This window comes from Pseudophryne corroboree, chromosome 7, assembly GCF_028390025.1.
Source record: "Pseudophryne corroboree isolate aPseCor3 chromosome 7, aPseCor3.hap2, whole genome shotgun sequence".
Taxonomy (NCBI): domain Eukaryota; kingdom Metazoa; phylum Chordata; class Amphibia; order Anura; family Myobatrachidae; genus Pseudophryne; species Pseudophryne corroboree.
In genome coordinates, this window is record NC_086450.1 from 153,973,247 (window position 1) to 154,000,979 (window position 27,733).

The 27,733-nt window shown below is 40.4% G+C and overlaps 1 protein-coding gene across 1 annotated transcript in view; it reads right to left on the reverse strand.

Annotated features, from left to right (window-relative positions):
- The window catches only part of LRP1B (LDL receptor related protein 1B), a 1,835,733-nt gene that overhangs the window by 253,379 nt on the left and 1,554,621 nt on the right, over positions 1 to 27,733 (reverse strand). The window contains exons 55-60 of the mRNA XM_063932605.1: positions 26,008 to 26,195; positions 19,165 to 19,348; positions 16,609 to 16,694; positions 14,133 to 14,255; positions 12,832 to 13,013; positions 4,816 to 5,015 (exon numbers count right to left, since the gene is read on the reverse strand). Of these exons, the coding sequence (XP_063788675.1) occupies positions 4,816 to 5,015; positions 12,832 to 13,013; positions 14,133 to 14,255; positions 16,609 to 16,694; positions 19,165 to 19,348; positions 26,008 to 26,195 (963 nt within the window). The remainder of the gene's footprint in view (positions 1 to 4,815; positions 5,016 to 12,831; positions 13,014 to 14,132; positions 14,256 to 16,608; positions 16,695 to 19,164; positions 19,349 to 26,007; positions 26,196 to 27,733) is intronic.

Below are 27,733 nucleotides of genomic sequence, written 5' to 3' on the forward strand. Positions count from 1 at the left end.
TTCCAGAAAGTACAGTACTACCAATAGGTTGACAAAGTGATTGATCTATTTGGTAATCCTATATTGGTGCAGGTGTATATATACTGGAAACCTATGCTGGATGAACGTGCTGTTATAAAATCTATGTGAAGCCTTCACTAATGGAGGAAACAGGGATTACAATGTTGTAATATAAAAAAAAGATGGGGTTTATAAGAACAAAAAGATTGCAAAGCAGTTATTGTTCAATAGTCCAAATGCTCACCTGGATCCATGGTAACAACCAAGTGTATATCTACAGACGAGACACACATAAGCAGAGCCGGCCTTAGGCATAGGCAAACTAGGCAAATGCCTGTGGCATTTGGCATGCTTAGGGGCACCAGCAGCTTCTGCTGATTAAAATTATATGCGGCATGCCTATATTCTGTGTGTATTCCTGGAAATCACTGTAATGTAGCATTTCGTATGCAGATACAGCCGCAGTCGCACACAGAATATAGGCATGCTGTATATAATTTGAATCAGCAGAAGCTGCTTGTACATCCTAGCCACATAGTAATGCAAATAAGATGCATTGTCATAAACAAAAGGCACCCGACATTAGCAGAAATGCCAGCTGACTCATGCCAGGCATCTCTTGCAGAACTAGCAGCGGTGCTAGGGGGCACCAGCCAAAATCTTGCCTAGGGCATCATATTGGTTAGGGCCGGCTCTGCACATAAGCATAAAGTCTCACACATAAAAACACAAGGGGATTTGCACAATGGGATGCTGCGCCAGGTTCTGTGCCTGAGTGTGTGACCGCAAGTCAAGGTGCTGCGCAGTGCTGAGCTGGCAGATGGTAACTGGGGGTTCTGAGGCGCATAACTTAGATCACAAACAGTCTGGTGGGTGATCATCCAGGGATTTCTGATCTTCAGCTCCTCAGGCAGCACTAGGCTGATGGGAGCTCAGCTCCTGAATGGTGGTAGGACAGCCTGCAGCTTTAGGTTTGCTTGCTGCAGCCACTGGGCATGATTCAGTGGTGGACACAAAGACATTGTTTACTTTGCGCAGATGGGCAGTGTTTTGCTACTGGTCATATGTTATGGCAGCACTGTGCATGTGAATTGATGGTCTTTCGACAGTGCTCATAGTGTGAATTAGGATGGAGAGTGGTTGATAGAGAGTGACTGTGTGTAGAAGGTAACGAGGGTGCGGTGACTCTAATGCAGATGTGTTGTGACCACTTCAGGGGAATTTCACAGCCAGCGACTGCAACTTCTTATGCACTGGTGAAATGTCGACATGACTAGACAGTCGACAAAACAGAGTATCCCACTGCAGCACTCACTTAAGGTGGTATGTTCTGGGTTCGTCTGTCAGGTGATAGTGCGTTCCGTCTTTCATCCAGTAGTTTCGCCGGTGAACAAAGCTAACCCCTACCTCCTTCTGCAGCGTAACCCTAATGTCGACATTCAGCAGAATGTCAACATTGTGAGCATGTCAAGATTTTCTAGATGCCGACATGTTCAATGATTCACTCATAACTGTCGACATTATAGCTGTCAACACGGGGATTGAGTTCAATTTTTTTAAAGCTGCTATTCTTTGCAGCTTAAACTTCTGCAATATTGCACAGATTGTGGCTAGTGCCTGGTGTTCTTTGAGTGACATGCTGTACATAGAAACAGTAAGCTAAGGATGGGTACACACTTGCACAATGTTACAACAATTAGCAGTATCGGCACCACAAATCATCTACATTGTGCAGTGTGCACGCACTATTGAACAATGCTGCAGGTCACATAAGACATATTTCGGTCATGTGACTCAATGCAGTGTAATGAAGGATGGAACGAGATTCATTCCATCTTTATTACATAGGGCTCGTGTGTACTGGCAATGTGGTTTGGTGTGAAAGAAAATTGCCCCGACCATCAGCGCAATTGCTGGTCGTCCTAATATGTACCCACCCACCCACCATAAGACCTTTAGGGGAGTAACAATGGGAACATTTGTGTCTTATTTGTGTCTTATTTATACAGTACATCACATCATGGAGTGTTCACGTTATCAGTTAAAAAGTTACTGTATGTGTATTTAGCTGGAGATTACGCAAGTATAATTTGTAAATAAAAATATTCCCAATCTATTAATATTAAAACCAGTGTTTGTACCGTACAAAGCGACTTGAATAAAGTTTCCAGACAACAGTGTACATTAATTTATGCTTAAATTATGCAACTTTTTCCAGATTCACATTTCTTTGTCTCTGTAGACTTCATCCATTTTTGTTAAAACATCTGCTTCAAATGCTTAGCAATTTAGGAAAAAGGAAATATAAAAACAAGCTGCTAAACTCCAAAACAAGTTAGAGTCCCAAATGCCAACAGCCCATCACAGAGTTACATCATACAACTTGCATTGACAGGACAGCAGAATTCATCAGAAGTAAGAAAGGATGGGTAGCTCTTTTTTTTAACAGAGGGGAGAATGTGCTCCAAACTGTCATATTGCCTAGGGCAGGCTCAATGAGATCTTCATCAGGCTCTGATTTTAGACAGTTCTACTGTGGACTAAACTAAAATTGATTTATAGGAACTGAACCTAATTGAGGCATGAGGCATGAGGCACCTTGTAGGGATCCATCAGGATTCTGACCATCGCAATGCTACTGTCGACATTCTGCTCGTTGGGATCCTGAGCGCCAGAATAGTAACGACATCTACTAATAATTATAGTCTCAGACCACAGTTTGCTTTCACTATGGCCCTCATTCCGAGTTGTTCGCTCGCTAGCTGCTTTTAGCAGCTTTGCACACGCTAAGCCGCCGCCTACTGGGAGTGAATCTTAGCATAGTAAAATTGCGAACGAAAGATTAGCAGAATTGAGAATAGACACTTCTTAGCAGTTTCTGAGTAGCTCCACACTTACTCGGCATCTGCGATCAGTTCAGTCAGTTTCGTTCCTGGTTTGACGTCACAAACACACCCAGCGTTCGCCCAGACACTCCTCCGTTTCTCCAGCCACTCCCGCGTTTTTCCCAGAAACGGTAGCGTTTTTTCACACACACCCATAAAACGGCCAGTTTCTGCCCAGAAACACCCACTTCCTGTCAATCACATTACGATCACCAGAACGAAGAAAAAACCTTGTAATGCCGTGAGTAAAATACATAACTGCATAGCAAATTTACTTGGCGCAGTCGCAATGCGGACGTTGCGCATGCGCATTAGCGACTAATCGCTCCGTTGCAAGAAAAAAATAACGAACGAACAACTCGGAATGACCCCCTATGTACAGTACAGGCTGAAGGCACACTATAAAATGCATTTATTTTAGTTGGAGACTGAGCGAACATATGGTATTGCCTGTTCAATCTACAAAAAGATTGTGGAATATGTAATAAGCAGATCAGTAGTTCATAGAAATTCAAGAATGTGAGTGAAATCATTTTCTGACTTGTAACCCAGTTATATATGCATTTGAAGCCTACATACCCTTTCATGAATGCAGTTAAGTCTTATATACAAGAGTGGAATCAAAATGACTCATCTTTAAGGAAATTGCAGGAATATTTTATATATAGTTAAAAATCAATAACAACCTTTATGACCCTTGAGTTTCATTTCTCAACAAGCAAGATGTAAATATTCAGATTGAAGACGTTAATACTGGGCCATCCAGTCTACCCATTCATAAACAGTTTGCATTTATTCATGTACAACTAATATGCAAAGTTTTTACATATAAATATAAAATTCAAAGTAAAATGCTAAATTCTATAAACCTCCAAAGTGGACACAGGTTAGTTGATGCTAATACAATTAAGAAGCTTTTTCTATATACTTACTTCACTATAGTTTTTTTGCATATCATCTCATGTTTATTTATTTATTTATTTATTATAATAATACTGTGTATTTGTACTTGATTTTTTTTTACATGATGCTATCAGTGGTGTAACATGATGCAGTGCACCCTGTGCTGGCCAGCTCCACAAGATGCCTGGAGGACCCATTGGACTCTCCGGATGGCTCTTTGGAGGTGCTACTGGTAGCAAGCCACATTCAGGTGCCGCAAGGCAGTGATGATGCCACCAGTAGTGCACTGTGTAATGGAACTCATAGAAACATAGAATTTGATGGCAGATAAGAACCACTTGGCCCATCTAGTCTGTCCCTTTTTTATCCTTTAGGCAATCTCAACCCTTTTTGAACCTTAATTATTTGTAAGGATATTCATATGCCTATTCCAAGCATGTTTAAATTGCTCTACAGTCTTAGCCTCTACCACCTCTAATGGGAGGCTATTCCACTTATCCACTACCCTTTCTGTGAAGTAATTTTTCCTTAAATTTCCCCTGAACCTGCCTCCTGTGCCTAGTTATAGCCCAAAATGCTATACAGTTGGCATATCTGTATCTGATCAAAAAAAAAAAAAATACCTCAACCCATTGGGCAATAGGAGCCTGACATATTCTGGTGGGACAATCAAACCACCCTTTCCAGCCCATATGACCAACTCTAAACATGTTAAATCAAGAAACTCAATAGCTTCTCTGATGTCTGAGGCCCAAACTTATATATTAAATGGCCGACCACAATGAAGACATGTCTAACCATACTACAGTAAGTTCCTAATACTCAGTTAAGAGAGTGTTTTGTAGGTCAGTCAGCCTCTCTATAAAAAAGAACCATCTTACTGTATGTCTGTCTTTGTCCTCTCATTCTAACATTTTTTTTTACCATAACAAATTAATTTTGTAATGAGCAATTTGTATACCGTATTTCCAAATCCAACTAAAAGGGTGCATTTTACACTATTTTTCTTGTTAAACTGTAAACCTACCTTTGTGCCGATGAAATCCATTCATGTCTGAGAATTCAATATGAGTCTCATCAGCCCAGTAGATTCGTTTGTTGACATAATCTATTGTCAAGGCTGTTGGCCTAGATATCATCGTTTCTATGACAACGCTTTGATTGGCTCCATCCATTCCAACACGGCCAATATGTGGATTTTCACAGCAGTCTATCCAGTACAAATATCTGTACAGATGTAATAAACAGCATGTTTACATGAGTTCACCATTTATTCTACATGGAGGAGTGCAATAAAAGGTTCACGTTTTATTACACTACTGGCTCCAAAAAACATTTTTATAAGGTTTATTTGCATTGCATGTTTTAGGTTATTCAATGACAAACAAATACATCCTAAAATTCATTATTTAATCGACAATAAAGTTATTTTTCATTGTTCCTGAACGTTCGCATAGAATTCACTCTATAGCACTATAAATCTTGCAGTATAAATTATATATTTATATCATGAAAGGCACCACAGTTCTCGCTAGCATCAGAGAGTAGTAAAAACAGGAAATAAATAAAGCAAGAGCACACAAAGTAAACTAAATGACTGAAAACATAAAACAAAGGTTAGGGAGGTCCATGCTTATGAGAGAGCTTACATTCTAATTGAAACAAGAGGAGAAAGTGTGGAGATTGACAGTGCCAGTGGTCAGGTGCGGCACAACAGTCTCCCTGCATCAGAAATTTCCTGTCTTAATTATGCCGCAGCTATTTAGATACTTGACAACGAATACATCCCCCATGGTGCATCAGGGGAAAAGCAAACCAGAGCTTGCAAGGGGAAGTTTTCAGCCCATAAAAGAATCCTAACAAAAAAAATGTAGCTGAAGGGGGATGAGTCTTGTGCGTAGAGTGGTCGTACAATAATATTGTGCCTTGGAGCGACCTGACCCCTAACTTTGCCCCAGGTGATTGAAGTACTTGTGATAGTGCATTATTGTGGTTTTCAGAGAACATTTGAAGATTGATGGCTGTGCAAGAGTCTGATTGTACATGGTAGGGAATTCCATAAATGGGTGAAGTTTTGTAGGCTGAACTGAATGCTGGTTACCTAAGAAGACGTGTGATCTCTAGCTCTATGAGGGTTAGAGGATTTTGAGATGTATGTATGAGTGGTGATGTCAAGGGTCTTACAATATAGGGTCAGACTGGCCCATAGGGGTACAGAAGAAGCCACTGGTGGGCCCCACTGTCTGAGGGCCCACCCTCTCCTCTAGGGATCAATTTTAGATTGTGCACTTGAAAATCACATTATACATGAGTTATCTTTTACTGCACATGACTATGGTGTACTCACTACAGTGCATTGCTGTTATTAATCTCTTAAATTATCATGCATGCATTAGCATTATTTTGAGTATTTATTTATTTATAAAGGGGCCCAAATCATACAACCTCTAATATTTAGCCGAGCCTCTGTGGTGGATGGCCACACCCCTAAGCATTGGCCCTTATCACTACATTCCCCCGGTGGGAACTTCATGCCCCAGTCCGACACTTATTGTGAGTATTTGAACTGGATTCTAAGGCCCCTATTTACCACAATTTGCATTTGACGTGTAATCAGTAGTGATGAGCGGGTTCGGTTCCTCGGAAACCGAACCCCCCCGAACTTCACCTATTTTACACGGGTCCGAGGCATACTCGGATTCTCCCGTATGGCTCGGTTAACCCGAGCATGCCCGAACGTCATCATCCCGCTGTCGGATTCTCGCAAGATTCGGATTCTATATAAGCAGCCGCGCATCGCCGCCATTTTCACTCGTGCATTGGAAATGTTAGGGAGAGGACGTGGCTGGCGTCCTCTCCGTTTATTAATGTTGATGCAAATATTTGTGCTTATTGCTTAATTGTGGGGACTGGGGAGCAGCTGTATTATATAGGAGGAGTACAGTGCAGAGTTTTGCTGACAGTGACCACCAGTATACGTTGTCTGCCTGAAAAACACTCCATATCTGTGCTCAGTGTGCTGCATATATCTGTGTTCACACTGCTTTATTGTGGGGACTGGGGACCACCAGTATATTATATAGGAGGAGTACAGTGCAGAGTTTTGCTGACAGTGACCACCAGTATACGTTGTCTGCCTGAAAAACACTCCATATCTGTGCTCAGTGTGCTGCATATATCTGTGCTCACACTGCTTTATTGTGGGGACTGGGGACCAGCAGTATTATATAGGAGGAGTACAGTGCAGAGTTTTGCTGACAGTGACCACCAGTATACGTTGTCTGACTGAAAAACACTCCATATCTGTGCTCAGTGTGCTGCATATATCTGTGCTCACACTGCTTTATTGTGGGGACTGGGGACCACCAGTATATTATATAGGAGGACTACAGTGCAGAGTTTTGCTGACAGTGGCCACCAGTATATATAGCAGTACGGTACGGAAGGCCACTGCTCTACCTACCTCTGTGTCGTCAAGTATACTAATCATCTAGATTCTATACCTGTGGTGCATTTTAGTTTTGCAGTTTGCTGACAGTGACCACCAGTATATATAGCAGTACGGTAGGGAAGGCCACTGCTCTACCTACCTCTGTGTCGTGAAGTATACTATCCATCTAGATTCTATACCTGTGGTGCATTTTACTTTTGCAGTTTGCTGACAGTAACCACCAGTATATATAGCAGTACGGTACGGAAGGCCACTGCTCTATTTACCTCTGTGTCGTCAAGTATACTATCCATCTAGATTCTATACCTGTGGTGCATTTTAGTTTTGCAGTTTGCTGACAGTGACCACCAGTATATATAGCAGTATGGTACGGAAGGCCACTGCTCTACCTACCTCTGTGTCGTCAAGTATACTATCCATCCATACCTGTGGTGCATTTCAGTTGTGCGCAGTATATATAGTAGTAGGCCATTGCTATTGATACTGGTATGTAATTCCACACATTAAAAAATGGAGAACAAAAATGTGGAGGTTAAAATAAGGAAAGATCAAGATCCACTTCCACCTCGTGCTGAAGCTGCTGCCACTAGTCATGGCCGAGATGATGAAATGCCATCAACGTCGTCTGCCAAGGCTGATGCCCAATGTCATAGTAGAGAGCATGTAAAATCCAAAAAACAAAAGTTCAGTAAAATGACCCAAAAATCAAAATTGAAAGCGTCTGATGAGAAGCGTAAACTTGCCAATATGCCATTTACGACACGGAGTGGCAAGGAACAGCTGAGGCCCTGGCCTATGTTCATGGCTAGTGGTTCAGATTCACATGAGGATGGAAGCACTCATCCTCTCGCTAGAAAACTGCAGTGCCACTCCTAGATGGGCCAGGTGTTTGTGTCGGCCACTTGGGTCGCTTAGCTTAGTCACACAGCTACCTCATTGCGCCTCTTTTTTTCTTTGCATCATGTGCTGTTTGGGGACTATTTTTTTGAAGTGCCATCCTGTCTGACACTGCAGTGCCACTCCTAGATGGGCCAGGTGTTTGTGTCGGCCACTTGTGTCGCTTAGCTTAGTCACACAGCGACCTTGGTGCGCCTCTATTTTTCTTTACATCATGTACTGTTTGGGGACTATTTTTTCGAAGTGCCATCCTGTCTGACACTGCAGTGCCACTCTAGATGGGCCAGGTGTTTTTGTCGGCCACTTGGGTCGCTTAGCTTTGTCACACAGCTACCTCATTGCGCCTCTTTTTTTCTTTGCATCATGTGCTGTTTGGGGACAATTTTTTTGAAGTACCATCCTGTCTGACACTGCAGTGCCACTCCTAGATGGGCCAGGTGTTTGTGTCGGCCACTTGGGTCGCTTAGCTTAGTCACACAGCAACCTTGGTGCGCCTCTTTTTTTCTTTACATCATGTGCTGTTTGGGGACTATTTTTTTGAAGTGCCATCCTGTCTGACACTGCAGTGCCACTCCTAGATGGGCCAGGTGGTTTGTGTCGGCCACTTGGGTCGCTTAGCTTAGTCACACAGCTACCTCATTGTGCCTCTTTTTTTCTTTGCATCATGTGCTGTTTGGGGACTATTTTTTTGAAGTGCCATCCTGTCTGACACTGCAGTGCCACTCCTAGATGGGCCAGGTGTTTGTGTCGGCCACTTGGGTCGCTTAGCTTAGTCACACAGCTACCTCATTGCGCCTCTTTTTTTCTTTGCATCATGTGCTGTTTGGGGACTATTTTTTGAAGTGCCATCCTGTCTGACACTGCAGTGCCACTCCTAGATGGGCCAGGTGTTTGTGTCGGCCACTTGTGTCACTTAGCTTAGTCACACAGCGACCTTGGTGCGCCTCTTTTTTTCTTTGCATCATGTGCTGTTTGGGGACAATATTTTTGAAGTGCCATCCTGCCTGACACTGCAGTGCCACTCCTAGATGGGCCAGGTGTTTGTGTCGGCCACTTGTGTCGCTTAGCTTAGCCATCCAGCGACCTCGGTGCAAATTTTAGGACTAAAAATAATATTGTGAGGTGTGAGGTGTTCAGAATAGACTGAAAATGAGTGGAAAATATGGTTATTAAGGTTAATAATACTATGGGATCAAAATGACCCCCAAATTCTATGATTTAAGCTGTTTTTGAGGGTTTTTTTGTAAAAAAACACCCGAATCCAAAACACACCCGAATCCGACAAATATTTTTCAGGGAGGTTTTGCCAAAACTCGTCCGAATCCAAAACACGGCAGCGGAACCGAATCCAAAACCAAAACACAAAACCCGAAAAATTTCCGGTGCACATCACTAGTAATCAGCAGATGGCATTTCATTTGGGGTTGGGGTTGATGTTGAGAAAATGGATAACAGTTTTAGCAGTATATTGGGTAAGTAAAAAAGCATATTCTGAAAAAATTTCTATGGCGGAAGCAACAGTACTGGGAGAGATACTAGATGTGATAAATAAGCAGAGTTCGGAGTAAAGTTTTTCACAAAAGCAGCAGGCTTGATAGACTGAGGAAACTGGAACTTTGACTATGAAGGAGATATCAGAGGAAGTGGGTACTCTTGGAATCTAAGCTCTGCGTTATAAATATTGAGTGTTAGATAAAGATGTGTGGTCTGGTTCTCCAGAAATCCGAATCCACCCAAATTTTGTGGATCCGAACCAAACCAAAACCCGGTTTAGCGCTACCGAGAAGTTCTGATATGAACAGTGTACCAGATTCAGATCTTTTGCGGTTCAGAATGTTAATTTTAAATCTGAATTTCAGGTTTTGGATTGCAAAAATTACATGATTTTTGCAGTTTTTATCAATTCAAATAAAAAAATAAATCCATAGCCACCTCCAATACACTCGTGGGTGGTTTTGCAAAACCAAAACACTAGGATGAAATTAGAACTAAGACCTAAACTTGGAGTTCTACGGGTAACAAAAAAGCTATACAGAGAACCACAAGTACAAGCATGCAGAGCATTAAGGTCCCGCTGGTACGTATAGTCCCCCTGTAACAGAAATATTAAAGACAGTACACACATACCATGAAAGTACAACTTTAATAAACTCACTCACTCACACATTCTCACCTACATTTACTGTAGCCATTTGCATCCTCTAAAAAAATAAAAAATCTATACTCATTTATACCTGGTGTAGATCAGGTCCTCTTCATTCCATGAAGTCAATGTGGGAAGGTTTGATTGACAGTCTGCCAGCTCACAGCCAATCAGCGGGTACTCCTACGGACGCGCCTCTGATTGGCTGGCAGCTCTTAAAATGACAGAACACACGAGGGTCCCACCATTCACAAAGAGGAACTGAATGTATTAACACATACAATTCCTTAGGTCTGGCATGGAGCAGGACTTGCATTTTTTTTTTACTCCTTGGATGCCTATATTAAATAAAGAGGACCTGATTTACTCAATGGATAGGAGAGATTGGATTTATTTTTTTAACAGCAGATGGGGATGCTACTGGAAAAGAAGACACAAATGGCTACAGTAGGTAAGTATGTGTGAGTGCGTTTATTAAAGTTTCACAGTGCGTGTACTGTCTTTTTTTATATTTCTTTTACAGGAGGACAATAAGTACCAGCGTGCCCTTAATGCACTTGTATTCTGGTACTGTACTTGTGGTTCTTCAAGCACCAGCTTGCGGGAGAGTCTATGACCACAGGGACTAGAATAGCCATATCCCCTTGTTGTAGCATTACCTAAAGTGACCATATTATCCCTTTTACCTGGGATGCTCATGGATTACACAGGTTCTCCCTACATTACCCTCCTGCTAGTGGTGTCCAGTGCTGGTTTTAAAAATATTGAGTATCCCTATGTTTTTTGTTTCCTTTTTTTGCAACCAGGACCGGTCCACCGAAACCTTTGCAAATTTTCCCCAGTATTTTTGGAACCAGGCCCGGCTTAAAGACCCCATGGCTGGTTGTGCTTGTGGGGGTGGTGGGGGGAGGGGAGTATGAATGTGGGGAGAAGCACTGCACAAACCTCACTGATCTGTGCATGCTTCTCTAGACATGGTGCTGAGGGAGACATCTATTTGAAAAATGTATTTTGGTCCGAGTTTGCACAGTTTACAGGCGTTTTTGCACACACGATTCTAGGTAAATTCCTGTGTTTCAGCGTTGACTATGGAAATTACATCCAAGTTTGGCCGATGGTGTATTTGATCATATGGCCATATCCATCTGTGTTTTGAAGTACTATTCCAGCCAATAATTCTGTGTTTGTACTTTGGTAAATTCCCACATTTGTAAAAATGGCCAAAACACTCCCGTATTTTCAAACTTGGGCAAACACAAAGCTTAGTAAATTTACCCCAAAATATTTCTATTTATAGTAAATGTTATATTAAATAGTGGCCATTATGCAATTTTCAGCACCATAGCACCCCTTCAGGATCCCCAGGAATTTTTTTTTAGGTAAGTATGACATTGCCACAACTACAATGTATCAATGACTTTTGTAATGCATCATGTGAGAAATGTGGGCAGGGAATTTTCTTAACTACAAAATGCCAGGCATTTGCAAAAGCTGATTCTAGCCATTGACGAACCCACCTAAAATGTTAAATAAAAGCAAACTAAATTTGCCATATTGTTTTCACTTGACCTCCGATTATTCAGACACTATTTTTAATAATTTTAAGACTGAAGGGTAGATTTACTAAGGCTTCTAAAAATAAAAAGCCCATAGCCACCAATGAGATTCTTTCATTTTTCTATTGCATCCTTGAAAGTGATAATCAGAATCTGATTGGTTGCTATTGGCAACCACTTTTCATTTTTAGAAGCCTTAGTGAATCTACCTCTTAAAGTACAGTAGTTTTCTCCTCTTTGATCAGACACACTTTCATAATTTTGTACTGTTGGCAATTATTATTATTTTTATCTCCTGAGCTACCAAAGCAAAGTTTATTTTATTATTCAGGGCATTTAGTGCTTTGGGTGTCTTTACTATTTTAATATCTTTCAATATGTATGAGAATATCTAATAATTACAATGCACAGTTTACTATTACATACTGTACAACACTTCCCATGAGGCATTTGAATAAAATTGTACCAGACAATTTAGATTGTCCTTGGATATTTTGCTCAATTTTGACCATCTGTTTGTAATTTAGATACAAGCTTAACTGTTGTGTCACATGAAAGGGTTTCATTATGAATTGCAGAACAGATAACAAAAGTAAACAAAAAACAAATAAAAAATCACTGAATAATTTTATTTGTCCACATCATGAGCCGGATGTAATAACATCCGTAATTGCCACAGTTGCGAGATGCCCAATGTTTTTTTAAAGGGGCAATCACTTACAGGGTAAAACAATGCCGTGTAAGTGACTGCCCCTTTAAAAAAAAGTCAGAAATTGTCCAGCATCTCGCGTGTCATTACATCCGGTCCATGATGTGGACAAATGATGATCTTATACATTGTGATATATTTAGTGAGTGTAGCAATAGATAACATCCTGACGGTCATAATTATTTAGCTGACGGCTCTTTTCTCACGTATATCTATTATATAAGTAAAGGTGTTTTGAGAATTCCATTGGCAAAACATTTTACATGTCAGACAATATTGGACAGTACCTAGTTTGTGGATCCAGGGACAAATTTCTTGGGAATTTAATCTTTTTGCTAACCAGAATGGTAGGATACAAGCCGTTTAGCTTGGACACTTCAATAACCCGCTTCTCAGTGTCAAACCAGTACAGATTCTTCCCAATCCAATCCACGGCAAGCGCATTGGGTATGGCTGTGTTATGCACTACCTGGAAGAGAGAAACATGATTACTGAAGATCAATGTTATTTATTTAAAGCAAAATCTTCAATGTAAAAGACAAATGCGGACAGTAAACATGTCAACATGTTCATCATGTTAACTTTCACCATGACAACATACAGCATGACGACACTGAAATTATATGGTCAGAATAAGTGAGTCTATCCCTAAGTTCTAAATCAAACCTTAATGTTGACATTTTCACAATATGAACATCTGTATGTCAACAGTTAAACATGTTAAAACCACAAAACCTGTAAACATTCTGGTGTTGACATTGTAAATGTTGATTTGATGACTGTATATTGCTTTAGCATGTAGCCCACAAACGCTGGGCAACTTTATTTTTACACTACAATTTAGAGCTTAGTTTGGACATGACCCTCCCAAATCTTAATCTCTCTGCACATCTTACATCTGCCCCACCTGCAGTGCAACATGGTTTTACCAAGATGCAAAGTTCTTTGTTCGCGACTGTCCTGATATCACAACTGGGTGTGCCCTGCACAGTGTACGGGGCCGACCCTAAATGTCTGTAAACAACATCATTCACAGACATATTGGGTGAACACACCCGCTGATGCACTACATATATATCACCCATTCAGTGGAACACGTGATTTATCTAGTAGTGTGTATCCAGCTTTACACTATCAATTACAGACTCTCATTGATTGCTATAGTATGCTGCAGTGAGAGTGTAATTGATTAATTACAATGAGTGACAGACTGTTACTCTATATTCAGGTGCCACCATTGCCAAACATTTTTGGTAGAACCATGAGCCTCACCAGTACATGTAACACAGCCCACTTGGTGTTTCAGACTTCCTAGAGTATATATATATATATATATATATATATAACAAGTAACACAACAGAACATGATCACTGATGTACATAGTTGCCATTCTAGTATAAAATTGTGCACACTGCCCAAAAATAGAGAAGTCAGCTAATCCAACATTTGTTACAATGAAGACTATATGTTACCTATTTACAAGTGACTCATGCCTTAGTGATGTCTCCATGTCCCAATAATTTATCTGGGGTATTACACAAGACAACAGACAAACTTTAAGTGTTAAATAATTTGTGGTTGTAATACCTTTACATCACTGCCATTCACAATCATCTGATTAACACGACTTCCATTAGATCTGCTGGAATCAATCCAATAGATAACCTCTTCTCTGTAATCAAAGTCTATCGCAATTGCATTATTTAATCCCTAGCAAAGAAAACAATGATTTCTATAATGTTGTTAAACTGCCAATCAATGAAAGGGCAACAAATACTTGACTTGCATGTTAATGACACTTAAAAAAAGCTTGTGAGTGTTTCATAGTAGATTTATATGTAAATTTTAGAAAATGTTTTATTTGCTGTTATATGTTAAATATATGTTTAGACAATTGAAAAGAGATGGTTTCAATAATTAGTAATACATTGTTATAATTACTACATATACTTGAGGAATTGTAATACAACCAAAATGCAAAACTATTATCTGGAGAAGAAAGTACAGTATACAACTGTATATTGGAAAAAAGGCCTTCTCTCCCCCACTGTAAACTTTTCTACAAATCACTGAGGAGTTCCAAAATGACATAAAAGTTGAAGGACGTAGGTTCAGTACCATCCACTTGCCCCCTCTATTGCCTAGGGGGAAGACAAGGTGTAGCATTGTGCTGTGTCTGTTTGGACTAGTCTATTGTATAACAGATGGCTTCAATAAAATTGATGGAGAAAGCGAGAATTAAGCAGAGAAGCTGTAAGTATTGTTAAATTAGTATATGAACAAATGTGAAACATTTTATCTTTCTCACTCTGGATGAGTGACCGTGTTAGTCCATGGTATGGTCTATAATGGCCACTAAAGTAATCAATAGTTTTTGGTCCACCTTGAACATCGCTAGTAATGATCCTTTTCATAGCTGCTTATACAAGTGTTTACAGCACTGAAGTATTCTAATTATTAATGTCAGTTGTGTATCTAAAATTCATATTTATGAACATTTATAAAGTGGCAGCATACAGTATTCTAATGTACATATATTCCTGCCTTGCCTAGGAAACCCTGTTCTTATTGATGTCACTGAGCAATGATGAGGGATAATTCTTGTTACTAATATTACTATTATTACTAATAATATAGTCTAATTATATGGTGCAACCAAGGGACATATTCAATTAGCAGCATGGCTTACTGCAGTGCCCGGAGCTATTTAGTTGCTGCATGGGGGATGCAGTTACCACAGGTTTCAGCTCACTTCCTCCTGAGGTAAGAGCGAGTGAGAACAGACATACGCAATAAGTCTGGCTATTTTTAACATAACTGTGGCCACTGCGTGCATGTTATCCAATAGCTCCGGGTACTTGATGGGTTAACCCACATTAGCCATGGATTTACTGTGGGAGGAAATGGTCTTTTAATTGAAAAGCTCTGAGTATTAAACTTGAGGCTACTCTCCAGCGGTAAGCCCTGTGTCCATAGCACCATACATGGAAAATTACAATAATAGGTATGTACAAACAATTCAAGATAATCAAACAGACATTAGAAGGGGGAAATAGATAAAGCGATATATAGACACCTTAGTGACAGTATTTAACAGTAATGCTCAAAGACCAGTGCCCAGAGGCGGGCAGAAAAGATCAGAGACTATGAATGTGAGTGGGAGTGCACTGATGACAAAGATAGAACAGAGCGAGAGCAGGAGGGTGAAGGGCCCTGCTCATAACAGCTTATAGTCTAGACCCTGATGTTGCTCTAGACCACAGATAACTGCTAATGCAATGACACTAATTCTGCCTACCCTAGTTTATAGAAGCCATACTTACTGTATACCTGGGTACCAGCTTGGAGAACCCCTTTCACTCTACACTGCAGACCCAGGACTTTCCCAGGTCAACATCTTTCACATATAAGCCATATATCTTCTTGCATTCAGTGTGAAGTTATTTAAAGTGGAGGCTCTTTTGGCTCACAAAAATGAGATCATGCATATTGGGTGGTGACTTCTGTACTCAGGGAAGGGTGGAGCCCCAGGCATCCAATCAGCTCCTTCTCTGCGCGACCTGGTTCTAAAAATCCAGACTTAAGTCTGGGCACTGACTTGTGTTGCAAATCCCAGGAATAACTCTGGTCAATTGCAGGGTTGCAGACCTGGAACTATCAACCCAAGTCTGATCCTTTAAGACATAATCAGGATCCAGCAACTTCCCGAGTGTTTGGTTATGTCTGAAAGGGGTATTATTAGTATTGGAAACTTTACTTAGATGATGTATAAGATACGGGGTAGATGTACAAAGCTTTGAAGAGTGATTAAGTTGAGAGAGATAAACTACCAACCAATCAGCTTCTGTCATTTTTCAAACACTGCCTGTAACATGGCAGTTAGGAACTGATTAGTTGGTACTTTATATCTCTCCACTTTATCTTTCCGAAGTTTGATACCTCTCCCCCAAAGTATTTCATCTTTTTGGACTGAGGTCATAAAAAGTACACATTGAAACCTGTATGTGAACCCCCACTCATCAACCTTTATCATCACAAATATTCATACTGCGAAACGTCTAACCTGTTTCAGCATTGTGTAGTTAGAACCATCAGTGCTCAATCTTCTTATTTCATGGTGATCAGCCAGAAGAAGGAAAGGGTCTTCCACTAAACTCAAACAAAATGTTACATTTCATTTTTGCCGTTACACAGAACACACACACAAAACATGAGGTGGATTTCCTAAACATATTATAAATTCATATTTTATATAGGAATAATTATGTGCTTAGTCCTGTACACAATTTTGATTATTTTTTTGTCAAATCAATCTATCTATCTACAGTATCTGTCTGAAATATATCATGATATGGGTGATACAGGGAGAGATTACTGAAATTCCCCTCCCTCCAAAAGCCTTTTTTTTTTAAATAAGGTGCTAGATTCTGTTTACAGCATTTTCACAGCTCCCTTCTTGATGTACTCAGTACCATTTAACTGAGCTAAGGTTTATAGGTCACAAAAAGAAGCTTAAACTGTATAACACTATTAATTTGCAACAAGAGCTCTATAGTAACTGTCACAACAACAATGCAGTGTGTGCAGGAAATGATTATGTCATGTGACCACTGTGAAAGGAAGTGAATTAGGAGTCTATGCATGAAGCAGTGAAGAGTGTGGAGAAGTGAGCCAGTGGAAAAGTTGTCCTTTGCAACCAATCAGCTGCTACATATAATTTTATAGGATACATTTTATAAAAGTTACCTTAACACTGATTGGTTGCCATGGGCAATGTGTCCACTGGCTCACTTCTCCACACTTGTCACTGCTTCATGAATAAACCCCTAAGTGCTTGGATGAGGCTTATCATCAGGTCACATTAACCAATATGTATAACAGGTAAGTAGCTCTAATAAGGCACATCTATAACCTGACTTAAAGCCTAATTCAGACCTGATTGCAGCAGCAAATTTGTTAGCTAATGGGCCAAACCATATGCACTGCAGGGGGGGGGGGCAGATATAACATGTGCAAAGAGAGTAAGATTTGGTTGGAGTGTGTTCAAACAGAAATCTAAATTGCAATGTATACATAAAGCAGCCAGTATTTACCCTGCACAGAAACAATATAACCCTCCCAAATCTAACTCTCTCTGCAAATGTTATATCTGCCACCCCCCCCTGCAGTGCACATGGTTTTGCCCAGTAGCTAACAAATTTGCTTTGCTTTATTCATGAAGCAGTGACAAGTGTGGAGAAGTGAGCCAGTGGACACGTTGCCCATGGCAACCAATCAGTGTTAAGGTAACATTTATAGAATGCAGCGCAGCGATCAGGTCAGAACTGCGCATGCGCCGGCATTGCAGTGTGCCAGCGCATGGCTGACAGCCGCCGGCCTCCGTTGCCTAGCGATCGCCTGATTGACAGGCAGAGGCGGTCGCTGGGTGGAAGAAGGTGGCACGGCGGCGTTTGGCCGCCGTTTGGCCGCCATTTTGTCGGCGCGGTCCGGCCAATGTAGGTGTGGGCGGACCGTGCGCAGGGCGGACCGCAGCGACTGCGTGACATCACACGCAGCCGCTGCGAGCTGGGCAGCGACGAGTAGCTCCTGGACAGCACGCAAAAGCTGCGCTGGCCGGGAGCTACTCCTGAAGTACAAAAGCATTGCCACTGTGCGATGCTTTTGTACTTCAGCAACAGGGCAGGCTAGCCCTGTGCTGGGCGTCCCCCCGCATGTCTGTGTTCCTGATCGTAGCTGTGCTAAATTTAGCACAGCTACGATCTAGTCAGAATCACCCCCATGGTTTTGCCCATTAGCTAACAAATTAGCTGCTGCGATCAGGTCTGAATTAGGCCCTTAGAACTAATGCAAAGTGCTGTTTGAGGGACATTTCATACATTTGGATATAATGCCCAACAGACCAGCAAAAATTGAATGGCCAGAAATGTATTAAAATTATGAAGACCCTGCACTAACATTTGTGTTGGGATGTCACCCAAATAGCTATTTGCACTTATTTAGGCATGGTATAAGACACATATCATTTATTTTCGTGGAATTGGTACCTACCCTTTTGTAAGTCTAGCACCAAGGTCATGTATACAGTTTAAGTCCCGACTCCCAACCCATTTTTTTTATTGCCTGTACTCCCTGTTCTGTAGTTAATGGACTCTACATGTAATCAACAATAAGATAAAGATTTTGCAAAATGCCCTAATGCTTTATTGCTTGAGCATAATTATGTATCTTGTCCATCATCTCTAAATAGTAGAGGTGACCTACTTAAGGCCTAAATCAATATTGCGGCCTATCAGTTTACTAGGAAATACTGACATCACTAAGGAATTAATTCCAAGTGAATTGATAGGATGAATGTTAGATCTGCCTCTGCTGTGTAGAAGTGACACGTCCACTTTAATTATTCAGAATAATTACATGTATATCCGAGTCTAACCTGACCTAAATCCACAAAGATTAAGGTTTTCTATTCAACATGATATTTTTCTGGAATCATAAACAGGCCTATAAGAGACTAGAAAAGGAAAAAGAAAGCCTAAAATCAGCTTGATACTTCCCAGTCTTACATATAACAATGCACACATCACTCATCATCCACTGCACATAAATGCCACTGTGATACCTGAGAGAGATTTGCAGCCATTTTGATTTTCAGGGTGTATTTCATACCCGTCTGAACACAAGCACTTGTACGTCCCGTATGTATTGATGCATTGCTGGCTACAGGGAAAACCGTATGAACATTCATCAATGTCTACACATGTCTTCCCATCATTCTTTAATCGAAATCCAGGCCAGCATTGGCACTGTGGGAAAAACACGTATATATAAAAAAACCATTGCTGTTACTGTGTGTAATGATTTCTGTATAAAAAAACAAGCAGTGCAATCACAATAAGTATTATTCTTTATCTGTACAATATATAAGACGCAACTACCAGTATTTTTGGGAAGAGAACTTAAAAATTCCCGTGTGTGTGTGATCTCTGGTAGGATATACACCTGAGGCCTCAGCACTGCATGGCAGCAAAGATAGGGTGCCTTACATACACAGTAGTCCATAGCAGTGGTGGGGAAAGTTAACCCTTATAATTTCTCCTCCTCAGTCTTTTTCCTTGTGAATCTGATGGCAAATAATAAATACAGTGCAAATAACACACTTTTTGTGCCAGCTTTAGTCTGTGATTGGATTCTTATGTATTATCACCAAATAAGTAGCCAGCCATAAGTTCCTGAGCAGCAGAAATCTGACTCAGGATAGTTCTATGATGCATAGGGAGTCATTTGCAGTTATCAATAAATCCATGTGGAAAGTACAACAATGCTTTATTGTGGTGGCGGTGTGTGTGTGTGTGTGTGTGTGTGTGTGTGTGTGGGGGGGGGGGTTACTGAAACCTCTAGGAGTTGTACTTTCATGCATACTTGCCATCTCTCTGGGAGAAGCCCAGAGAGGAGATGCAGCAGTCAGTTTGGGGGGCACACTCTCACGTCATTAGGCCCCACCCCCATATTCGTAAAAGGACACGATTCACGGCTCCGTATGGAAGGGTGGGTATAAAAGGACATAATATGCCTCATTTAGCCCCAATCCCTCTGTAGACAGTCGTGAATCCCGGTATTCTCTCCACATCCTGCCTACTTCATTAGGAAGTGGACAGAAGTGGAAATTACACCAACTGTTCCAGGGGTGTGGGGGACTACCCGATAAATCAGGCCTCTCGCATCTTCCTGGATAAATCCTGCATCTTCCTGGAGAATGGGCAAGTATGCTTTCATGGTGCATTGTAAGGGGTGTAAATTACTTTACTGTATTGCATGCATGAAACCGACAAATCTTGGGAAGCTTTAGTTTTACACTGTCATTTAGGTGAGCCCTTTCCATTTTTTTGACATGAACTCAATTGGAACCGTGTATTTTCAATAAATCATTTCTGGTGTTTTTGATAACTCAAGTCTGGAGAGTGCTATCCTTTTCCACTTTATGAGGGGAAATACTGCACTGTCATTTAGGGAATGGGTATGATATACCGGGTGACAGGTTGCCGGCTGTCAGTATACCAACAGTGGCATCCTGTCTGTTGGTATACAGGCAGCAAGTCCCCTCGCAGGCTCACTGCACTCATCACGCTTTGGGCTCGGTGGCCACAGGTTCGATTCTCACTCATTTGTTGGCGTGGACATACCAACTGAGTGAGAATTACAGGGGTGGGGGTTGTATTTTGACCGCCGGTAAGATGTTGGCTGTCGGGATTCTTCAGCGTCGGGCTTCTTAATGCTAGGATCCCGACAGCCGGCATTATAATTACATCCCATCAATTAGACGTGAGTTTGGACACATCCCTCTCACCCCTAAATATCTGCACTTTTGGAATCTCCCCTACCTGCAGTGCAACATGGTTATGCCAAGATGCAAAGCTACTACTGTACTATAGCTAATTTGCCCTGCTCCCAATTCAGAGACAGCCCCACAGTATATGCAAAATTTTTGGCCTGTATGCCTCAGTTTATTCATTTTGGTTCCACCCAAAAAGCACCTGCCTCAACTAGTGTGCATATGGAAATACCCTTTTTGTGGTTCGGGAAATTACTGTTACTGTCTGAAAGGCCCTGTTTGCGCCTTCCTTGCAATTACACATATGTATGTGATGGGACAATTAAGACTTTTCAATTTGTAAACTCAAGTACTGTATATAAAGTAAATAATTCTATTCTGCAATGGACATGATGTAATACAGGTTGAGTATCCCTTATCCAAAAAGCTTGGGACCAGAAACATTTTGGATATCGGATTTTTCCATATTTTGGAATAATTGCATACCATAATGGGATACCATTGCGATGGGACCCAAGTCTAAGCACAAAATGCATTTATGTTTCATATACACCTTATACACACAGCCTGAAAGTAATTTTAGCCAAAATGTTTAATAACTTTGCGTATTAAAAAAAGTTTGTTTACATTGAGCCATCAGCAAACAAAGGTTTCACTATCTCACTCTGACTCAAAAAACTCTGTATTATGGAATATCCCGTATTTCGGAATATTTGGATATGGGATACTCAACCTGTAACTTATGGTTTATCTATAAAATCGTGTACAAGGAGAACTGCACAGTATGTGTTGTGGAAAGCAGAAACAGGAGATGAAATTAGAAGATGACAAGAAAGAAACTGTTTCTGATAACTGCATAACATTGCCTGGATTATTTATCAGTTGCTCCTTAACAACTGGTGGGAAACAGCTGCTTTATTCACCGTTCACTTTATGTTAAATATATTTTATAAGGGAAAATAAATGCAGTGAACTTGTTTTAGCTCTGTGGATCCATCATGTCTGGTTTACAACCTCCTTAAAGTTATTCTGAGCCTGATGCTGTGAGGTGGGCCAGTAATGCGGTTTTATCTCTTCATTTCTGCATCTTTATAGCAGAACTGGTAAAGCTCATGAGCATGTATGAGCGATATGGGTAAATGTACTGCATTTTGACCTGATTTTCACTGTTTGACATTACAGTGGGAACTCATAATTGTGAAGGTCACTAATTTCTTGCATTTTTTTGATGGACAAATAAAAAATAAATAAAACAAAGATAAATGTGTAAAAATATATTTATGACTACTCTGATTATACCTGGTATTTGTAACATACATGGATGTTCAATATATATCGCCATGCACAAACCTACTCAGCCCCTAAGTAGCTTCCTCATTGATACACTATGGCCTTGTAAAAGGGATCCGTTCAATTTGCCTGCTTTCGGGATCCCAGCGGTCAGGATACTGACGCCGGAATCCCACCAGCCAGCAATGCTGCCAGACGGAATCCCGGCAAAATAGGACTATTCCCACTTGTGGGTGTCCACGACACCCATAGATTGGGAATAGATCCTGTGGCGAGCGCAGCATAGCAAGTGCAGCAAGCCCGCAAGGGGACTCTTTTCGCTCGCATCGGTGCCTTTCTGGCAAGCAGGCATTCTGGCAGGCGGAACGCCGCCGTCAGGATATGGACAGCCGGCATCCTGCCCACTGGTAAATCGTATATGTATTCCTTGCAAACATGGCTTTTAAAAACATTGGTCCTGTATTTTGGACATAAAGGCGTCATGTGTCATATATGATTTTATTTCTAAAAAGAAATTTGAGGACCTAAAAATGGCCAGCTGTTAGGAATAGAGGACAATGGGGTTGACGTATCAAGTGAAAAGAGTGAAGAAATGGATCAGTGGAGAAGCTGCCCATAGCAACCAATCAGTTGCTACACCACTAATCCACTCTTCCACTTTTTATACTGCTTGATATTGTATATCAACCCCAAAATATCATGTCTCTAGTTCAAGTATCAAGACAATATAATAATATAAAATAATTTAACTCAAATAATATTGTTTTAAATGTGTTAGATATTATTTGCAAACATGTTTATTAAAATAAAAGGATATGTGAAAATGCTGTAAGAAATGAATTAAGCTTGAAGTAATGTTTATCACAGGGTGTGTTTTCTTCTAAGTCCTTTGTACAGTGGGCTGCTGGCTGCTGCGAAGATTTAAGATGTGCTAGTGAATGATTGTTATACATTTTGTAAACTTGCGATTTCTTTTAAATCAAGGAAAAATTTTAACGAATGTTATTTGGAAGCTCCCGTGTGCCGGAGCCCCTAGAGGCACTTGTTCTAGGTGTATTGAATTGCTTCAATCCGAGTGACTATTGGTTTCAGCAATAAAATTACCGCCCCCGTGGTGTATAGCCAGTGAGTGACAAGTGACAATTTTTTATTGCTATATATATATATATATATATATATATACATACATACATACATACACATATATATCCATACATATATATATATATATATATATATATGAGAGCAGAAAACCTCCAGGGAAAAATAATATCTAACAAACTTAAAATAGTTTGTATGACTGGATGGGTTTATTTTCCAACTCACGCATTCTGACTCCTGAGCACAAATCAGACAATGCCTTTGGCAAACTGAAAACTACAACCATCACAAAGAACCGCTGTGACTTTGAATGATTTGTTTCAGGTTATCATCATCATTTTGATCTTTTCTCTACAGGTTACACAGTGAATCAGTACTTCAGAACATGAAGTAACCTTTAAAAGCATTGATTCAGTCTATTGGGAGACAGAGGTGGGGGACATGCCGGAATATACTTTAGAAACAAATGATAGTAAGAGACCATTAAATGTTTTGTTGCTGTTGCAGAGTTGAAGTGTTTTCATTTTGCATCTGTTACTGTATATACACAGCTCTAAAGAACTACTAGATATGACAATTCAATGGTCAATGTCAATTCATTCTTAATTCATAAAGCTCTCTTTAACTTACAAATCTGTGTTACATAGTACACCTATTTAGAATGAATTTAAACTTTAAACTCAACCATCAGACAATCTTAATTTTTTTAATTGTATATGGTAATGGCAATTCTGGTAACATTTTAAACGCAAGTATTTAGGACTGGAAAAATAACATTTCTAGACTATAGGGCAGATGTATTAACCAGGAGAAGGCATAAGAAGTGATAAACTAGTGATAAGTGCAAGGTGATAAACGCACCAGTCAAACAGCTCCTAACTGTTAATTTACATATTGGAGCCAATGGGCTGGTGCATTTATCACCTTGCACTTATCACTGGTTTATCACTTCTTATGCCGTCTCCAGGTTAATACATCTGCCCTATGGGTGGTATCCAATTATCCCTTAGATGGCCACCACGCTGTTTTGACTGAGTTTGGCTTGACAATACACTGACAAGACAACCGACAAGCATTAAAAAGGAGAGAGAAAGTGATGCATATGCAGCATGTGTATGTGTGTATGTTGTGTGTGTATGTGTGTGTGTCCACAACTAGACCAGTCAGCCAGTGGGTGAGAACTTTTCTGCTCAGTCGAAGCATGCGCAATCAGTCTCACATGGGCATGTGTCTGCCAATGGCCAGACTAGACAGCATCTGGGTGAGGGCTTCTTTGCTCGGCCGTAACATTAAGAACCAACATTAACTCCCAAATTCAGAAATTAAAATATGATAAATTTTAAAGCTGGGCGAGTGCATATATTCTTGTAAATGAAAAATAAAATGTGTGGCATCATTGGGACACCCTGTAGAATGCGCTGTATTAATGTTACAATTTGGTTGCTAGTTTGGCAAAATACCCAAGATATTTATAAACTCTCCACTATGCTTGGAACCATATTACTGACATATAAGGTTACCATGAGAAATGTTGGGCCCCAGTATGAAGGGGATGTGGGAATGTGTAGGAGTTGGCATAACAATGGGAATTTCAGACCTCATCGGAAGGGGCAGTCACATCTTGTTCAGAGCATACAGTGGTTGCACCTTATTGTCTGGCTTGGGCCCTGAGATAACTTAGATTCCTGTACTTTCCACCTGTCCACATCTAAAGTCAACCATGCTAATAAACTATGTCATTGTTAGTACCACAAACCTAAAGCATCATTAAGAAATATGCATATTGTTTGATCTGTACCCTATTGCATACAAGAATTACATTTATTGACATTGGGTATATACCTGACTTAAGCTTGGTTCTATAAAAGAAAGAGTGCTGCTTACCGTATATTGATTTTTTTGCATTGCAATTGACAATCGTTTATTTTTATAGTCTTGTTCACACCTTCTTGCAACTTTTACTAACAGCATTGCTTTCTTCTGTAAATTTGCTACAGTTTAATTCAGTTTTTATTGGATGTGACAGAACTCTGCCGTGTTCTGTGTATTGGGTTCAATTGTATCTGCAAAGCAGCTGTGAATCATAGGCCAGGTCAATGTATAAAATAACTTTGACGATGATGGTTCACCAACAGTGGAAGAGTCACTGGTTTCACATTTATTGGTTTAGGGATGAGTGTTTAGCATTGCGTGATAGGAAAAGAACTGCAGCATTGACTATGATGCAGGCAGTTTTCTCTAACTAAAATAGCATACAAACATACAGTGATTCCTCACATGGAATCTAACTGCCTAACATCGTAGCTTTTTAAATAGTATTTGCTTGTTTAGTATATACAGTATCTTTAAATATTTTTGATATATTCTTTTTTTGCAAGTATTTAATCATATTTGTAAGAATATAGATTAGAAATGAAGACTGAACCACTAGAAGGCGCACATTATTCTGCCTGTATAATTTGCATGATAACTGGACATCAGCAGCTGTGAGATCACAAGGACCAGTCATAAGCCACCTAGTGGTTCTGTCTAAACTTCAAATTACAATAGTTCTAAGAACTGGCATATGTAACTTAGCCAATATACTTTAAGTATTTCACAGAAAGATATCACATTGCGTACTCCTGCTAACACACCCATAAGATAAAAGGGACAACAGCTTCACAGAAAGCAAATTAATTCCATGAATAATTCATCCGTACGTGTTCTTCAAACATAATCTTATAAATATTGACTACTAACCTTGTATCCAACTGGGAGATCTTGACAATCTTGGGAACAACCACTGACTCTCTTACTTAAACATTCATTTAAATGGCAGCCTCTCTCATCAGATCCATCTCCACAGTCATCCGTAGTGTCACAAAGAACTCCCTCAGGTACACATTTCCCATTTTTACACATAAAAGATGAGCTATTGCATGACTGTTCTGGAAATAAAGAACAGTACAAGTCTAAAAACTACCAATATTAGCTTTTCGTAAGTCTGCAGCAGCATGAAGCGCAATCATAATGTCTGATTATTAACTTATTAAAGGTTTGTATCTCCATTTTTCATGTTCGATAGCAGCTTTAAATGGGGCTCACTTGCCGCTGGAGAACTGCAGAACTAAATTGCTGTCGGCTAATTGTTGTGCTCTACAAACATTCTAAGGTGTTAAGACATAAAAAAAGACTTAAAAAAACCCAAAATACAGCAAATTACCAATCTGAAAAGCTTCCACAAGAATTTACTGTGTCTTAACGATCAAGCGTTTCAAAGCAAATTGTCATGAAACAGAGGAAAATAATGTCAGTTGCTTAAGAGCTTCAGGAATATCTTGCATTTTCTCAGCTAAACATATAGGAACTCATTACATAGCAGTGTTGATTTGAGGAGAATGCTTTGATGCTGTGCAGACTATCTCATTAGCAGCATTTGAGGTCCAACAAATATTATAACGTGTGATGATTGTCAAAAGTTCCTATGTTGAACACACATCTAGCTGTCCCTAGTAATCTCATCAGGATGGTGGCGGCTTTTTATGCCACATAAAGAGAAATGTGTTCATTATGACCAAATTTGCCCAGCACCAGGTCAAGACTGACTATCACTGGAGATTGTAAAAATGTGGCAGGCCAATGATCCCATCTGGAGATTAGGATATAGGGGACTGCTAATATGTAATTTGTAACCAACCAATCAGATCCTCAAGACCAGGCAAAATCTTGAATACTCTGCATGGCCAAATGTGATATAAACCTGATTGATTGGTAATTAGCCTGAATGCCTACATGAGTAACTAGTACCCCTTTTCCACTGCTGCAATAACCAAGGTTATTGCCGGGTTAATTTGGGTTGTGGTTCTGCAGAAAAGTGTCCCAAAAGAAGGACCCAGGTAACGGAACAGTGTCAACAGGTGACCCAGGTCATCCAACCAGGTTCCCGTGAAATTGGGAGACCCAGATCACATTTGAGTGGAGATGATATCATCTCCATGCGCCAGCAGAACAGAAATAGTGTAGCCGTGAGCAGTGTAAACGGCGCCATCCCATGAATAACTCGGGTCGCCAGTGTGATGTGAACAGGGTCTGATCTGGGTTGGAACCCGGATTTCAGAGGAAAAGGGGTATGATTCTGTGTTGCCAGCTTTTCCTGAGTGCACACTAAGGCTGCCAAATTATATACTTAAAAGAAACACTAATATTTGTATTTAATATAATTTGGAGCCTTGGCACCAGAAGCTAAGCCCAAGAAGGGTATTCAGTTATATATGAAGGTCAAGGATTAGCCATGGTTGCGGCGTTTCAATGAAGGCAACGGCAACCCGATCTGCCTCTTTCACCTTGCCGGCCAAATTCGTATTCTCCTAAAGTACTTTTTAGTGAGATCCCCGCTGCTGTAAAGTGTGGCAGTGTCATGCAGATTCCCTTGGCGAATCTGTTGCCCCTTAATTGAATTCTCCCGTAAGTCTCAAGTGCTGAACTC